The sequence below is a fragment of the Bufo bufo genome, chromosome 2, assembly GCF_905171765.1.
Source record: "Bufo bufo chromosome 2, aBufBuf1.1, whole genome shotgun sequence".
Classification (NCBI taxonomy): Eukaryota; Metazoa; Chordata; class Amphibia; order Anura; family Bufonidae; genus Bufo; species Bufo bufo.
The window spans coordinates 282,237,206-282,255,357 of NC_053390.1; the positions used below are offsets into that span (position 1 = coordinate 282,237,206).

Genomic DNA, 18,152 nt, shown 5'->3' on the forward strand with positions numbered 1-18,152 from the left:
GTGTTGGACCGACAACTGCAAGGACTTTTGTTTGTTTATTTGATCCATTTAATGCAGGGGTGGAGAGAAAACCACCCCATCACCAGGTTCCCCTGACATCTTGAAATGGACTAAGTTTAAATTATGGACTGAGTTTTTTGAATTTACATCTTCTAGATTGTGTGGAACTGTTCAAGTACATCTTTCCTAAGTGCAGGTTGTATCAGCTGTTAAACAGAGTCGGGACTGGCAACCTCAGAAAGGTCCGGGGGATAAGTCAATGACACCAGGTGTGGTAAGACACAGTTTTCAGTGACCTGACTGTCACCCAACAAGAAAAGGCTTCAACCACTGGTCTGCCATACTGACAAGGCCTTGCTGCTGGTACTACAGCTGTCCAGGGGTGGTCCTGAACAGTAATCATCTGCCCAATACTTCCTGACCAACCAGCAGGGCTGATGCAACGATCTGCAGACCAGTTAGGGGAGGAGGTCAAAAGCTCCTCCCACAGACAAGGTAATGGACTGTCTATCACCCACTGATAAGAGGCTCTAAGATCTGCACTGTCATTACACCTGCAAAACTCCTTACACATAAATAAGGAGGGGTAATAGACTGAACAAAAACGGGCCATGCAAGAAATGGACAATTGGCTTTGTACCAGAGAATTTGTTATCCAAGAAGATCAGAAGTGAAGAAGATCCCAGTGAGACACTTCTTGTTAGTCCAACACACAGTTTTTTGATTTTTGTTTTTCTTAGAAATCCAATGGTCCCGAAGTAGTTTTCTGTTAAATGGTTAGGCTATGTATGTAGAAAAGGTCCTGATGTTGGGTGTTGAAAATGAATTAAAGTGGAAGACCCAGGGGTGGAGTGTATTTTAAGGGTATTTTTAAGTGACTGATTGGTTCTCCCCTTTAATTCTGTTTAATACTCTGTGTAATAGTTTATAAGTGGGTTAGAGAGAGAAACCCATCCCCCATTGTGCTGATCATGCGTGATGCACATTGGAGGAGGGGCTAGCAGGTTAAAACTCTGCTACCCACCTTGTCTCAGGAGACTCCACCAGGCCTCCATTCTAGGTAGGATGTGAGTATAATTGTGAGTATAATTGCCCTATCTCTCTTGTACACCCTGGGGTGACGGTCATGTGTTATAACGGGGTAGACAGCCATGGGTTATAGTATGATTGACGGAGTTTCCATCCCATATAGGCTAGTGATGTTTATTCACTTAGTAAATATATTTATTCACGTAGCCTGCGTAAGCGTATTCATTCTCAAATCTTTCTAATTCACTTTACGGTACAAGAGTGCATGACTGACAATTCAAGTTTTAACCCCTGCTGTGCCTCATTCATAAGTGTCCAGGAGGGAGCCCGGTCATGTGCAGGACTCTCTGCACTAAATGCTACCCAGCCCCTCCTCCCTATGTAATGGTTCTAGTGCTCTCCTGATTGGACGGTAGAGCTGTCTATCAGAACAGAAAGGAGGGGCTGGGAAGGATTCAGGGAGACCAGTACATTGCACATGAAGGGACCCCCTCTTTGGCACTGGCGGGAAGGGGATCAAAACGTAGGACTTCTCAGTCATGCAATCTGCATGCCCAGTCTGATCACACTGCTCTCCCCATTACCTATATGGTACTGTGAGTAGTCAAAACTGCTGACAGACTCCCTGTAAGATGTGTCTGTAAATGTTTTGCAGTTTTTAAAGGTAAAGCAAGGAGTGAAAAAAAAAAGAACTATAGTCTTTTACAATGTACATCCCCATTCCTTTCTGATCCACTCCTGAGACTGGATTCAAAAGCTGCCACAAAAAGACATGTGCGAAAACACCCATAACAAACTCGCTGATTGTTTCCAATAGAAACTACCAGGATGGTAAACTGAGCTTTGGACTGTAATACAGGCTGCAACACAAGATTTGTGCAAGATAACTAATATAATGCAGCATATTTATCAATGCAATGGCATCATGTTCCTGGCACAGTAGCCTTGAGAAATGTCAGAAAAAGCAGCCGTGGCTTCCACGTTGCCTACAGTGTTACTAATGTACAATAAAAACTTGCTACTTCTTCACCTGGAAGTGACCACCAGCAGGTACAACCCTATCCTAGGACAGGGACACTGCTGCAGCTCATTAGCTGCCCCACATTCATGGCAGATGGTGGTCTGAACCAGACCCCTCACATCTGCTGTTATTGAAGAGGTCTACTTAAAGGGCAGATTTGTACCTATGTGTCACGCTCTAGTGTGGGAGGGAAACCCCCCACTGAACATAGGAGGGAAAGGGAAAAGGAAATCAGGCCTGAAAACTAGGGACTGAAGATGGACACCTCCTAGTGAAAACCCTAATCAAAGCCCTGACTGACTACCAGTATGAAAAGACCCCAGAGGTAGGTGAGTTCATACACAGGAGTACCTAAAGTCCTATTTAACCATAACAGACCCTGGTACTAATGACAGGAATGAGACATCCTGTTCCTCCAAAAGGAAGGATGAACGGGAGTCTCCCTAAGGCAGGGGTAGGCAACCTCTGGCACTCCAGCTGTTGTAAAACTACAACTCCCAGCATGCATACTTTCTCTGCTCTTCTAAGAAATGTCATAGGAATGAATGTAGCATGCTGGGAATTGTAGTTTCGCAACAGCTGGAGTGCCGAAGGTTGCTGACCCCTGCCCTAAGGCCTAATATAAAACAGCAAGGAAATTAAACACACAGAAAAGCCAGAATACAAAGGGAAAGGTAACACTTAACTTCCAAGAAGCTATGGCAGCACCAGGAACTCAGCCGAAATCCAAACATCAGCTATCCACAGGTTCAACTGAGGCTATAAACCGCACAGCATTGTGGGAGAGACAACTATAAATAGGCAAAGTTAAATGACCACAATTGCAACACCTGGAGGTTTAGGGTGTGGCCAGTACCAGAAACAACCCAGACACCAACTGATCCACAAGGTAAACATGTCAAATCAAACCACGTGTTGCCAGTCTCAAAGATCTCCTGCCGCTCACTGTCGCGGGTACGTCCGTATGTCGCGGGTACGTCCATGATACTATGAACCTGTCTGACCTGTTACATGTGCACTTGGCAGCTGAAGACATCTGTGTTGGTCCCATGTTCATATGTGCCCGCATTACTGAGAAAAATAAAGTTGTGTTATATGCAAATGAGCCTCTAGGAGCAATGGGGGCGTTGCCATTACACCTAGAGGCTCAGCTCTCTCTGCAACTGCACATGTTGGATTTGTTATTCCATGTTTTGTGATTTGCCCACACCTGATTATCATGAGATGTTTATGTGATGCATGTGATATGTATTTATATGGGAGAGTCACAGTCACAGATGGCATTTTATATCATGAGTAAGGATCGTTAACTTGAGATCCGAAACGCGTCGATTTTGCATCTGTCTTGTTTTGTATGGATTTTACCGCATCGAATAAAGGATATGGTTTTATCAGAAGCTGGACCCCTCTACTTTTTACACAGTTTATGTTGGCTTTGTCCTGGCCACATCCGTGCCTCCGATACGATACGCAGGTGAGCGCTGCAATTTGACTTTCTAGATCTCTGCAACTGCCGCGCCCTCTGCACTTTGAGTGACAGGTCCAGGCAGTTTAACCGTGATCATGCCAGCATAGCCCTGTCAATTAAAGTGCAGAAGGTGCAGCCATTGTAGAGAGAGCTGAGCTTTCAAGTGTAACAGCAACACCCCTGTTGCTCCTGGAGGACATCATATTTCTCAGCAATGAGGGCACATATGAATATTGGACCAATATTAGGTTTGGGGTTTGAATTTATTTGGGGTCTGATCTAGAGTCCAAATGAATTTTAATGGTCTGTCCTGGGCTCTGAATTAATTTTAATGGCTGGTCTGGGGGTCTAAATTAATTTAGGGGTGTAATTGATATTAGGGATAGGTGATAAATGCCTAATTGCTGGGGACCCCACTGCTCGGAGCCCCAGTAAGGGGTGCTCCAGGAACTGAAATTTGGTTAGCTATTCTAGGGATAGGTGGGGCCCCCAGCAATCGGACCTCTATCAGCTATACTGTGGAGAGATTAGGCTACTATCACATTTGTGTTTTTGCCTGATCCAGCAGAGATTAGCAAAAACGCTTCCATCAAGAGAACACAACCGTCTGCATCCATTATGAACGAATCCGGTTGTATTATCTTTAAAAAGGCCATGACTGATCCGTTTTCTATTGTGTACGAGAAAACGGACCCAGCATGACACACAATGTAAGTCAATGATGCTGGATCCGTTTTCTCGGACAAAATAGAAAACGGATCCGTCACCCATTGACTTATCTGATCCGTTTTGCTCCGCATCCCCTGCTGGACAGAATTTTTCTGTCCAGTATGGGAACGCAACCAGGCGGAGCGGAATGCATTCTGCTGCACTCTGTTCCCTTTAGTTCAGTTCTGTCCCCATTGACAATAAATGGGGATAAAACTGAAGCGTTTTTCTCCGGTATTGAGATCCACTTAAAGGGGTTGTCCAGGTTCAGAGCTGAACCCGGCCCCCGTGATGCTCCGATGCGCTCCCTTGCCCTGCGCTAGATTGCGCAGGGCACTTTTGTTTATCATAACTCACTGCCGGGCAGAAGCTTCCGCTGGCAGTGTGTTCGGTGACGTCACCGGCTCTGATGGGCGGTCTTTAGCGCTGCTCTAGCTGGTTTACTGGCTAGGGCAGCGCTAAATGCCGCCCATCAGTGCCGGTGACGTCACCGGGCTTCCTGGCAGACCCATGGAGAGGCCGGTACGTTACCGGATCTCCAAAAAATGTCTGTGCCTTGCGCGATTTAGCACAGGGCAAAGGAGAGCATCGGAGCATGAACTGCTCCGAAGCTCAAGTCAGGGGGGCTGCCTGGGTGAAAATGGGGGGATGTCCGGGTTCAGCTCTGACAACCCCTTTAAACACAAGTGTGAAAGTAGCCTAATTACCTAGGTGATCTGTAATAGCCTTCTAATTCACAGTAGGGGGCACGACCCCACGTGTGTGCGGGGTGCCTCAGTGTTCCCAGGCAGGGGGGCACCTTGGAGAAGTCTTTAGATGCGACCACCCATGACCCGTTATCCACCGCCCGGTGGGAGGAGTTGGGGATCAGTACGGACACAGCCTCACACCGGGGTCAGGCAGGCAGCACCGGCCATAAACCAGAGCCGCCGGTACCGAGCTGTAATCACGGATACGCAATGGCCGTAGCTGGTCCCTGACGCAGCCCTGACGGCACCTGCCTCCCCGCACGCCCGTCTCCTCCACCCGTCACAATGGCCTTAGTGACTCTCCAGCGATCCCCGACGCCCAGCGCCACCTCCTCCGCCAGCACCAGCGAGGTGAGAACTTCCTCCCACAGCCAGGGCTCAGGAAAGAGCGGACCAGCCGCCATAGGCCCCGTGCAGGGCCCCGTGCCAGCACACAGATGCTGGGGATGCCAGGGCCACATTAGTGTGAACATAGCCTGTGAGTTTATGGGGCAGTGTAGGAAAGACTAATGCCACTGCTGTGATTCCTGGCATGCCACTCTCCATTACAGTCAGTGGGGTGGTATAGAGGAAAACTGGCTTAGTTGCTCATAGCAACAAATCAGATTCCACCTTTTATTTTTCACAGCTCCTCTGAAAAAAGAAAGGTGGACTCTGATTGGTTGCTATGGGCAACTAAGCCACTTGAACTTTACACCAGTTTGATAAATCTTTACAAATGGGTTAGGCTGGGTTCACATCAGGTTTTTCCCATCCGTTTAACGTATACGGCAAACGGAAGCTTAAAATGGGGTGTGAACCCACCCTTACACCAGAGGGAATGCATCCCCTTAAAATGAGTTTTTATAAAAACACCTCCCCTCTCCCTGAATCTCACCCAAAATAATAAAGTTTGTAATAACCTTATCTAGACACACATTTCATGGGCAGAGCAGCTGCAGGCTGGGGTGACTGGCGGTGGTCCGAAACCCAGAGAATATAGCGCGAGGGTCCTATTACTTAGCATGATATACGCTGGCCATTGGGCAGTCGGAATAAAGCAGGACATCCACTTTAAAATTGTACTCCAGCTTCTGTGGATACCCTCTGCTCCAGTGTCGCGATCTGTACATGGTGGCCATTTGTTGTCCTGGGTCATCACGTCACCATTGGCAAAAGACGTCAGCTGGCAATGTCGCCATGTGAAGGTCATAACCCTGGAGTTGTGGTGATCCATGGAGGCCATCAGCAAGGGAACTGAAAAGCATATACAAGCTTTTATATATTTCTATTTCAAGGAGCCGGGGGAGTCCCCTTTAAATAGGTTCTTCATCTGTGAACATATCTCCCCCATAAAATATGGATTATATCATGTCATGTATATCAGGCGGTATCCTCCTGACGGTCCCAGTCATGCTGGACACGTACGAACAGAAGACTTGATCACGTTGGAATATTTAACCAGATACATATAAAATCTTCAGTGTCTATTGATGAGGATGCCTGTGCATGTGGGAAGAAGATTGTTTGAGGATAGAGAAGAGATGGTGCAGGCTACGTAAATACTATATACGCTTTTCTTCCTTGTTCCAATCACTGCTATCATACATATATGCAGAACCGTGCAGAAAAAATGGCGCCAGCTGGATAGCATAGTTCTTTTACCGAACCTACCAAATAGACGGGAAGTGAAAGAGGGTTTGACTTCATGAGGTTTGTTTGTAGTCTGTTACCGTGGAGATGCATAGGTTTTCATAGGAGCTGTAGACACAAACTGGTGGGATATTTTAAATCAAGACTAGTTGCAAATTTGCTTTAGATGCACCGAAGCAATAAAAAATGTGGTATTTGGCGAATAGAAGTGCGGACCTGTCCCCACACTAAGCTCCTCTTATGTAAGGCAGCATATTCTGATCACAGATCCACGTTAAGGGCTCATGCACACAACCGTATGTATTTTGTGGTCCGTGTGACATCCGTGCTGCATCCGTTTATTTTGCGGACTCGTTGACTTCAGTGGGTCCATGGTCCACGTTTTGTGGCCAAGAATAAGATATATTCTATCCTTTGTGGGACGGATGCGGAAGGCACACAGATGATCCCCCTCACACTACAGAATCTCTGTTTATCCCATGTGATGCAGCCTCAGCCAGTGTCCCCTGCCTACTGCTTGGCATAGGTTTCTCCCTGTTTTCTTCTAAAAGAAGAAGAGAGCAGTGTGAAGCTGCTTCTCATAGAAGTACACTGAAGATTCTGCACCCAGCACTCACAGATCAGATAGACAGTATGAGTCTGCGGGGGGTTATACCTAAGCACCTAATCATTGTATGGACTCGCCTACTAATTGATTTCACTCCTGGTTCCGCGCCAGTGCAATGCGTGAGGTGAACGCATTGCACCCGCATTGAATCCGGACCTATTCATTTCTATGGGGCTGTGCACATGAGCGGTGATTTTCACGCATCACTTGTGCGTTGCGTGAAAATCGCAGCATGCTCCTCTTTGTGCGTTTTTCACGTAACGCAGGCCCCATAGAAATGAATGGGGTTGCGTGAAAATCGCAAGCATCCGCAAGCAAGTGCGGATGCGGTGCGATTTTCACGCACAGTTGCTAGGTGACGATCGGGATGGGGACCCGATCATTATTATTTTCCCTTATAACATGGTTATAAGGGAAAATAATAGCATTCTGAATACAGAATGCATAGTACAATAGGGCTGGAGGGGTTAAAAAAAAGGAAAAAATAATTTAACTCCCCTTAATCCACTTGTTCACGCAGCCGGCATCTCTTCTGTCTTCATCTGTGAGGAATAGGACCTTTGATGATGTCACTGCGTTCATCACATGGTCCATCACATGATCCATGGATCATGTGATGGACCATGTGATGAACGCAGTGACGTCATCAAAGGTCATATTCCTCACACAACAAGACAGAAGAGATGCCGGCTGCGCGAACAAGTGGATTAAGGTGAGTTAAATTATTTTTTCCTTTTTTTTTTAACCCCTCCAGCCCTATTGTACTATGCATTCTGTATTCAGAATGCTATTATTTTCCCTTATAACCATGTTATAAGGGGAAATAATAGAATCTACACAACCTTGAACCCAAACCTGAACTTCTGTGAAGAAGTTCGGGTCTGGGTACCACAGTTAGTTTTTTATCACGCGCGTGCAAAACACATTGCACCTGCACGATAAAAACTGAACAATGGACTGAAATTGAAATTGCGTACCTACTCGCGCGGGTTTGCCGCAATGCACCTGGACTCATCCGGACCTTATCCAGACACGCTCGTGTGAAAGAGGCCTTAGACTTTGTTTATTTTGGTGTTGGGAGTCTCCATTGCAAATTCTGTTACCCCTCCCCCCCAAAAAACAACAACTGTATTCTGTCCTGCAAAATACTACGCTCCCTGACAGAAACCCAACAGACCCCATTATAGTCAGTGGGGTGTGTCTGCGGCTGTTTGTTGCCGACATGCAGCTGATCCAGTGCTTAGTGGTGTCATCCACTAAGATCAGTAGAAAGTAGGGGTGGCTGCCCCTGTGTCCTGTTGGTTGATTAGGTTGGATCCCCACAAGGGTGCTAACTTGTGTTTTTGCTACAGTTGTTATTTAGTAGTTGTATGGTATCACCAACACTGCTTAAAGGGGTTATCCAAGACTGAACAACCCCCCCCACAATGCCCGGACCGGCGATACTGGTCATACTAAACTGGTCCCCGACGCCAGTTTCCTTCCCAATCGCCCTATGACTGTCTTTGCATCTCCCCAGATAACATGCGTTGACAGTACAGCCAAAAGCGGGCCGCAGCAGTGACCTGCTCCCCGTGCCCCATAGGAGCTAATGTGCATTGAGGAATACAGAGGCTGCCGCACACACTCCGGCTCCCCGATCATGTTTGACCACTGCATCTGAGGGGTTAAATGTGTGCAATCAACATTATAGTCAATCGCATACACTGGTCCCGGGTGTCTGCTTTTTAAAACAGCAGCCACCTGGCGGCTATGGCACCCTCCGCGCTTGCGAGCAGGTGCCATATTTAAAGTCCTTCCCAGTGCCATACATGTACGGTGCTGGTCGGGAAAGGGTTAAAGCAGGGGCGTAGCTAAAGGCTCATAGGCCCTGGTGCAAGAGTTCAGATTGGGCCCCCCTTCCCTCAGAGGCAGGGAAGCACATGGCCTTCATGCTGCCTGAGGCAAAAATTGAAACGGTACCCCCCCTCCCCCCATGCCAAATTCTCAACCTGACCCCTTCCCTTCCCAGCCAGAGGTGTAACTTGACCAACATGCACTTCATATAATACTGGTGTCTTCTTATGTACCAGAAGGGTCTTTGGGCCCCCTCAGGCTCCTGGGCCCGGTAGCGACTGCTACCTCTGCACTCCTATATCTACGGCCCGGGGTTAAAGCATCTGTTATGCATATTTGAAGGACACATGGATCGGAAGAACGGAAAAATAAACGGTGATGTGAACCTGGCCCTACTGGGAACTTCGCCCTTCTTTTAGCAAAGGATATTCCCCCATTGTCTTATAGATGCGGGTCCCACCGCTGGTATCCGCACCTATATCGAGAACGGAGCCCCCCAAGGTGGTGGCTGGAGGAGTCCGGTCCGGCCACCACCAAGCCGTCTCCCCATAGAAGTGAATGGGAGCGTACCGCCGGCTCGGCTATTTCCGTCGGCCCCATAGAAAATGAATGTAGGGCGGCTGCGCATGCGCAGTGCGCCCTCCTTCACTTGCGGGGCTCTGTTCTTGATATAGGTGTGGGTCCCAGTGGTGGGACCCGCATCTATAAGACAATGGGGGCATATCCTAGCGATATGCCCCCATTGTCCATGATGAGACAACCCCTTTAAGGGGTCTTCTCGTGTCCACTGGGCCCTGCAAAGCCACCTCCATTACACAGAACACAATTATTAGTTGTGTGGATCAGCCTGCCAGGATCCTGTTCATATGATGCTCCTCTTCTAAAAAATAAAATAAAAAAAGTCCTGCTTCTGCTGATGTCACGTCCTGCGCCAGGTTTCTGCCCTGTGCTATTGATGGGGACAGAGCTAGCCCCCCTCCTGGCACATGCACCAGCTCCTGGATCCACCTCATCTGCAGGCATCGTTCTTGTCCTGTTCTCAGCAGAAGGGACGTCCTGTCTTCAGCCCTGTAAAGTTCCCTAAAGTCCCGGAGGACCGCTGGTTTTTACGCTTTGCATTCAAGTCAATACCTGATTTCTATTTCTTTTAGAGATGTGTGTTGTCTGATGGGTGCTGTTTAACCCTTGCATACTATACGGCTGGGTAGAAGCATGAATACACTGCATATTACACAGACAGCTTGGCATTGGCCCACAGTGGAAATGCCGCACTCCTGGCAAACCAGTAAGAGGGTGGATTTACTGCACAAATGATCCAGATGGCAGGAAGCTTAATTCACGTGGACTGAGGTTAAACATGAGCTTAGGTCCTAGGAGATTGTCTGGTGACTGCATGTTCTGAGTTTAGGTATTTTCTACCCCTGGCACATAGACAGCGCTTCGGGATAAATTCACTTCAATTCGTCTCCTAATGCTGTGTGCAAAACTTCATTCCAGTCCATCGACGTCACTGGTATCTAAGGGAGAGCTCACATCTCCGTTTCATTTTCCCTTCTTCTGATCCATCAGATCCGAACCAAAAAAACAACAACCGGATCCCATGCATCAGTTATGCACATTTGGCATCCGTTTGAGCCATTTCCGTCTGAGATCCTGTATATTAGATGGAATAAAAAGTCCTGCATGCAGGACTTTTTTTTTTTTCGCCATAAAAATGGATCTCAGACGGAAATGGCTCAAACGGATGCCATATGTGCATAACTGATGCATGGGATCCGGTTGTTTTTTTTTTTTACAGGATCCTACAAGGTTTTTTCAGTTCGGATCTGATGGATCAGAAGAAGGGAAAACAAAACGGAGATGAGGGCTCTCCCTAAGAGGCAGTGCCCTATTAGATCAAGAAAAAGGGAATCCTAGAACTGGCTCCTTAGGCCCCTTTCACACGGGCGAGTATTCCGTGCGGATGCGATGCGCGAGTTGAACGCATTGCACCCGCACTGAATACCGACCCATTAATTTCTATGGGGCTGTTCAGATGAGCGGTGATTTTCACGCATCATTTGTGCGTTACGTGAAAATCGCAGCATGTTCTATATTCTGCGTTTTTCACGCAACGCAGGCCCCATAGAAGTGAATGGGGTTGCGTGAAAATCGCAAGCATCCGCAAGCAAGTGCGGATGCGGTGCGATTTTCACACATGGTTGCTAGGTGACAGTCTATTCACTGTATTATTTTCCCTTATAACATGGTTATAAGGGAAAATAATAGCATTCTGAATACAGAATGCATAGTACAATAGCGCTGGAGGGGTTAAAAAAAATAAAAAAATTAACTCGCCTTCTCCTCTTGTTCGCGTGGTTCCCGGTCTCTTCTTTACTTCTTTAATGATGAACTACCGGCTAGGACCTTTGGTGACGTCAGATCACATGCTCCAATCACATGGTCCATCACCACGGTGATGGACCATGTGATTGGAGCATGTGATCTGACGTCACCAAAGGTCCTTTAGTCCACAGCTCATCATTAAAGAAGAGACCGGGAACTACGCGAACAAGAGGAGAAGGTGAGTTAATTTTTTTTAATTTTTTTTTTAAACCTCAATTGATCACCTACTAAGCATTCTGTATTCGGAATGCTATTATTTTCCCTCATAACCATGTTATAAGGGAAAATAATAACATCTACACAACACCTAACCCAAGCCCGAACTTCTGTGAAGAAGTTCGGGTTTGGGTACCAAACATGCGTGATTTTTCTCACGCGAGTGCAAAACGCGAGTGCAAAATGTTTTGCACTCGCGCGGAAAAATCGCGGGTGTTCCCGCAACACACCCGCACATTTTCCCGCAACGGCCGTGTGAAAGAGGCCTTATAGTGAAGCACGCAGAATGCAGTGATTTGTGATATGTCCTATTAGTGCAAATGAAGGTCATTGGGGGGGGGGGGGGGGGGGGTCTCCTTATACAGTCGTGGCCAAAAGTTTTGAGAATTACATTAATATTGGAAATTGGAAAAGTTGCTGCTTAAGTTTTTATAATAGCAATTTGCATATACTCCAGAATGTTATGAAGAGTCTTTCTTTGCCATAAAAATTAACTTAATCCCAAAAAAACCTTTCCACTGCATTTCATTGCTGTTATTAAAGGACCTGCTGAGATTATTTCAGTAATCGTCTTGTTAACTCAGGTGAGAATGTTGACGAGCACAAGGCTGGAGATCATTATGTCAGGCTGATTGGGGTAAAATGGCAGACTTGACATGTTAAAAGGAGGGTGATGCTTGAAATCATTGTTCTTCCATTGTTAACCATGGTGACCGGCAAAGAAACGCGTGCAGCCATCATTGCGTTGCATAAAAATGGCTTCACTGGCAAGGATATTGTGGCTACTAAGATTGTACCTCAATCAACAATTTATAGGATCATCAAGAACTTCAAGGAAAGAGGTTCAATTCTTGTTAAGAAGGCTTCAGGGCGTCCAAGAAAGTCCAGCAAGCGCCAGGATCGTCTCCTAAAGAGGATTCAGCTGCGGGATCGGAGTGCCACCAGTGCAGAGCTTGCTCAGGAATGGCAGCAGGCAGGTGTGAGCGCATCTGCACGCACAGTGAGGCGAAGACTTTTGGAAGATGGCCTGGTGTCAAGAAGGGCAGCAAAGAAGCCACTTCTCTCCAAAAAAAACATCAGGGACAGATTGATCTTCTGCAGAAAGTTTGGTGAAGGGACTACTGAGGACTGGGGCAAAGTCATATTCTCCGATGAAGCCTCTTTCCGATTGTTTGGGGCATCTGGAAAAAGGCTTGTCCGGAGAAGAAAAGGTGAGCGCTACCATCAGTCCTGTGTCATGCCAACAGTAAAGCATCCTGAGACCATTCATGTGTGGGGTTGCTTCTTATCCAAGGGAGTGGGCTCACTCACAATTTTGCCCAAAAACATATCCATGAATAAAGAATGGTACCAAAACACCCTCCAACAGCAACTTCTTCCAACAATCCAACAACAGTTTGGTGAAGAACAATGCATTTTCCAGCACGATGGAGCACCGTGCCATAAGGCAAAAGTGATAACTAAGTGGCTCGGGGACCAAAACGTTGACATTTTGGGTCCATGGCCTGGAAACTCTCCAGATCTTAATCCCATTGAGAACTTGTGGTCAATCCTCAAGAGGCAGGTGGACAAACAAAAACCCACTAATTCTGACAAACTCCAAGAAGTGATTATGAAAGAATGGGTTGCTATCAGTCAGGAATTGGCCCAGAAGTTGATTGAGAGCATGCCCAGTCGAATTGCAGAGGTCCTGAAAAAGAAGGGCCAACACTGCAAATACTGACTTTTTGCATAAATGTCATGTAATTGTCGATAAAAGCCTTTGAAACGTATGAAGTGTGTGTAATTATATTTCACTACATCACAGAAACAACTGAAACAAAGATCTAAAAGCAGTTTAGCAGCAAACTTTGTGAAAACTAATATTTGTGTCATTCTCAAAACTTTTGGCCACGACTGTAGACCCCACTCTGTGCCGAAATGGAGAGATGCTTATTGCAGATCTCCCGTTCTGGAAGACTTGATCTGTCCATGTATGACATGGACTGCTGTTCAGTTCAATGACTTCCATATGATACTACATTACTCTGCTCACCATAGCAGTCATGTCTTTATAGGGGTCTCTCTGATGAGACAACCCCTATAAAGGGCATGAGTTCATCTAGATGTGAATATGGAAAGAATCCAGAGTGGAGGTCTGCTGCCAAGAGCAATTTGTCCCTCTGGAGGACCCAACTCCTCTGCACATTATATGAGCTTAGGATGGTCACACCAGCGAGGACTTCCCAGCAACTTTCCGTGGTTAAGACAAGTGATTATGGGGATTTCAGATCCATCACCATCAGCTCATGGTGGTATCAGGATAGGCCATCAATGTCTGATCATTAGGAGCCCGACTCTGCGCAGAGGAAGAACAGAAAGAAGGGGCAGCAGAATGTCTTCCCTTCCTATCCAGTACTGACCGTGTCAGCAATGTTACTCAATGGGCTCATGCACACGACCGTTGTTGTTTTGCGGTCTGTTTTTCACGGATCCGTTGTTCCGCATCTGATTTTTATTTTTATTTTTTTCTTTCTCTGATTTAAGTCCTCTTCCATTCTGTTATTGCACAAAACATATTCGTATGGTTTCCGTATTTGATCCGTTTTTTGCGGATCGGAAACAGTAACTTATTAATCACCAAACACATGAGCAATATGGGCTGGGCATAGCATTTCTACAGTATGGATCTGCAAAATACGGATGACATACGGATGTGTTCCGTGTGCGTTCCGTATTTTTTGCAAACCCATTGACTTGAATGAGGCCTCGGACCGTGATTTGTGGACAATAATAGGACATGCACTACTTTTTTGCGGAACGACCATGCGGACAAACGTAATGCACACGGAGTACCTTCCGTTGTTTTTGCAGACCCATTGAATTGAATGGTTCCGCATACGGTCCGCAAAAAAAAATGGAACAGAAGCGGAAAGAAAATACGTTCGTGTGCATGAGCCCTATAACAGAGGCGAATGCATTTTTTTCCCTATTTTTGTGCAAAGGTGTCATGTTGAACAAATCCCAAGGCCTGCAATAAGACTTAAAGGGGTGTTCCCATCTAGGACATTGGGAGAATATCGCTAGAATATGCCCCTAATGCCTGACAGGTGCGGGTCCCACCTATACTTAAAACGGAGCCTGCGAAGTGCAGAGGGTGCACTGCGCATGCGCAGCCGCCCTCCACTCATTCCTATGAGAGCGTAATAATCGAGGAGGAGACCATGCATGCAGTTCACAACTCCCATAAACTACAGCGGAGAGGGTCACATACAGGGGCCAAGGAACCCCATTCTTCTGATATGAGGACACCCAGATGGCTACATAGTGCCTCAGTAGTACTCGCCCACCCGTATTCCTGAGCTATGTGCCATTCCTCTACTCTCTGACATGGGAACTATATGTGGGCAGCCACACAAAGCATGCATATTTGTGTCCAGATGGTTGGTGGGTGCACAGAATGGCATCGCAGGTTGAGCCCCCCCTGCTCTATAAGGATGTGTTTGCACTTGACTGATTTTCTGCTGAAATTTCTGCAATTTGAAATCTGAATGGATTTTTGCTACAATGCAGTAATCAAACATTTCTTCTTAAAGGCAGTGTTAATCTTGGTAAACTGTGGACAGCACTAGGCAGAGGCGTAGGTAGAGGGCAGGACAAACAGACTTCTGTGGAGGTTTTGTAATCAGGAGCAGTGTGGAAATGATCTTCTATTCTGCCAGATTCTGCTACTTTAAATGGGTTTTCCGAGATTTTAATCTCGATGACCTTCTCAGGATAGGTCATCAATAGGACATCGGCGGGGGTTTGACACCCGGCACCCACGCCGATCAGCTGTATGAAGAGACGGCTGTGCCCGTGCCAGCGCTGCCTTCTCTGCTGTGTTTACCTGCTCACCATCGACAGCGCAGTGTAATTACAAGAAGCCATGCCATTCACTTCTGTCGGACGGCTCTGTAGTATACTCTTGAATAGGACGGCTTCTTGTAATGTGATGACCTATAACCTAGGATAGGTTATTAATATCTGATCAGTGAGGGTCTGACGCTCCGCACCTCCACCTATCAGCTGTTCCCTGCAGCCTCTGGTGCTGGAACTAGCCCTCTCATTGAAACAGGAACCACAACTCCGATCAGAATGTAGTGGTCATGTTGGGTTACCGCAGCTCAGCCCCCATTCACTTCAGTGGGAAATGATTTTCAGTAACCCAGCGCAGCCACTTGTTGTGCCTCCTGTCCCAATTAAGGAAAAGTTTCGGTGCCAGAGGCTGCAGTGAACAGCTGATCGGTGGGGGTGCTGGGTGTTGGACCCTCACTGATCAGATGCTATGACCTAGGCTGAGGACAGGTCATCAATATCAGAAGCCTGGAAAAGCACTTTAGGTGCACTGGAGGCGGAGCTTCACTGTGAAAGGATCTTTCTGCTCTGCATTGAGTTGCTTCACAGCCCAACATCTGATCTCTGACTGATAGCTGTAGTAATTTTCTGGTTGGAAGATAGAGCTGTCACTCAGAGCAGAGGGGAGGGGCTGTGGGGCAGCTTAAAGGGAATCTGTCACTAGCATATTAGCAATTTTTTTTTTATGAATCGGTTGCAGGCGCGAGGAGGATCGGGGGTGTTGGCCGCAGAGCGCGGCGCTGGGGGGGGGGGGGGGAGCACTTAGCCTCGCCTCTGGGAGGCGATTTAGGCGAACTTGGAGGAGTTATTAGTTTTCAAATTTAGGCGGGCACGGCACTTCAGAGGGGCGTTCCTGGGCACCGTGGACAAAGAATAACGCCCTCTGGGCTCCTTACAGCTTCATTTGAATATCATAAAAAGCGTTTTTTTTTTAAGAAATAACAAGACATATGGAAATAAGGTACTTTATTACACATGGATTCATTAAAAAAAAAATGATATGCTGGTGACAGATTCCCTTTAATACAGGGCACTTGCAGGAACAGAGTTTAGCAAAATTAAACTTCATATTCACGCTACTCCTGATTAGAAAAGCTCCATAAAGGTATGTTTGTCCTGCTCTCCCCAGCCCCTGCCTAGTGCTGTCAGCAGTAGTGTTGAGCGAACTTGTGTTTTAAGTTCGGCGTCTAAAGTTCGGGTTCGGGTTATCGAAGAATCCCGTTATGGATTCCGCTACCACAGACCATAACTGAATTTAGAATCCATAACGGGATTCTTCGATAACCTGACGCCGAACTTAAAACACAAGTTCGCTCAACATTAGTCAGCAGTTTAGTATGGTCAAAACTGCTGACAGTCTCCCTTTTATAACAAAGGATAAAATCATCCAAGGAAAACTAAACTATAGAAATGAATGTGTGGGATATTAAAGTACAGACCTGGCAATTTGACATTTCTTAATTTTTTTTCCTGCAGGAGTTTGGCAATGATGAAGAGCGTAAGGCAAACCTAAGGTGAGTGATGCTTGGGTAGGTCTCTAGAACATTAGGTGAAGGCGACTAAGGCTACTTTCACACTAGCGTTCGGGGCTCCGCTTGTGAGTTCCGTTTGAAGAGTCTCACAAGCGGCCCCGAACGCATCCGTCCAGCCCTAATGCATTCTGAGTGGATGCAGATCCGCTCAGAATGCATCAGTCTGGCTCCGTTTGTCCTCCGCTCCGCTCAGCAGGCGGACACCCGAACGCAGCTTGCAGCGTTCGGGTGTTCGCCTGGCCGTGCGGAGGCAAACGGATCCGTCCAGACTTACAATGTAAGTCAATGGGGACGGATCCGTTTGAAGTTGACACAATATGGCTAAATTTTCAAACGGATCCGTCCCCCATTGACTTTCAATGTAAAGTCAAAACGGATCAGTTTGCATTATCATGAACAAAAAAAATAAAATAAATTTTTTTTTTTTTGTTCATGGTAATGCAAACGGATCCGTTCTGAACGGATCTAAGCGTTTGCATTATAGGTGCGGATCCGTCTGTGCAGATACCAGACGGATCCGCACCTAAACGCAGGTGTGAAAGTAGCCTAATAATGGCAAATTACATTTTAATTGTAATTATTTTACGTTTATGTAATGCAGAGATGCAATAAATATTATAGAGCTGACTACACCACACCAACAACCAGCTCAAAGGGATTATCCCATGACTAATGTAAAAAATAAAAATCTGACATCTTCTAGTACATGACAATCTTTTTCTAACAAAGCTAGAACCAGCCCTGTACATCACATGGATCCATTTATTGTTCTGCTAGATTTATATCAAGCTGGAAGCTCAAGGGGAGTGTCTTTTCTGCTGCAGATAAGGGGGGCGTGTCCGTGCTCTCCCTATCACAGCCCAGAGGGCAGATGAAGGATGAAACTGAGCATGTGCGGCCTTCTCAGTGAGGAGGTCAGAGAAATAAGAAAAAGAACAAACCGCAGGTGGCACTATACAGATACATTTTATTGAATAACTCAGTGGCTATGCAAAATGTTTTAATTACATGCAATTACATTAAGTATTAAAATCCAGGCTTTGAAAACTGTAGAATATTTTTCGTGTGACAACCCCTTTAACCCATTCTGGTT

At 46.5% G+C, this 18,152-nt stretch overlaps 1 protein-coding gene across 1 annotated transcript in view; it reads left to right on the top strand.

Moving 5' to 3' along the window:
• Window positions 1-5,098: 5,098 nt before the first annotated feature.
• The window catches only part of SSH1 (slingshot protein phosphatase 1), a 55,848-nt gene continuing 42,794 nt past the window's right edge, over window positions 5,099-18,152 (top strand). The window contains exons 1-2 of the mRNA XM_040416607.1: window positions 5,099-5,326; window positions 17,004-17,041. Of these exons, the coding sequence (XP_040272541.1) occupies window positions 5,261-5,326; window positions 17,004-17,041 (104 nt within the window). The 5' untranslated portion in view covers window positions 5,099-5,260. The remainder of the gene's footprint in view (window positions 5,327-17,003; window positions 17,042-18,152) is intronic.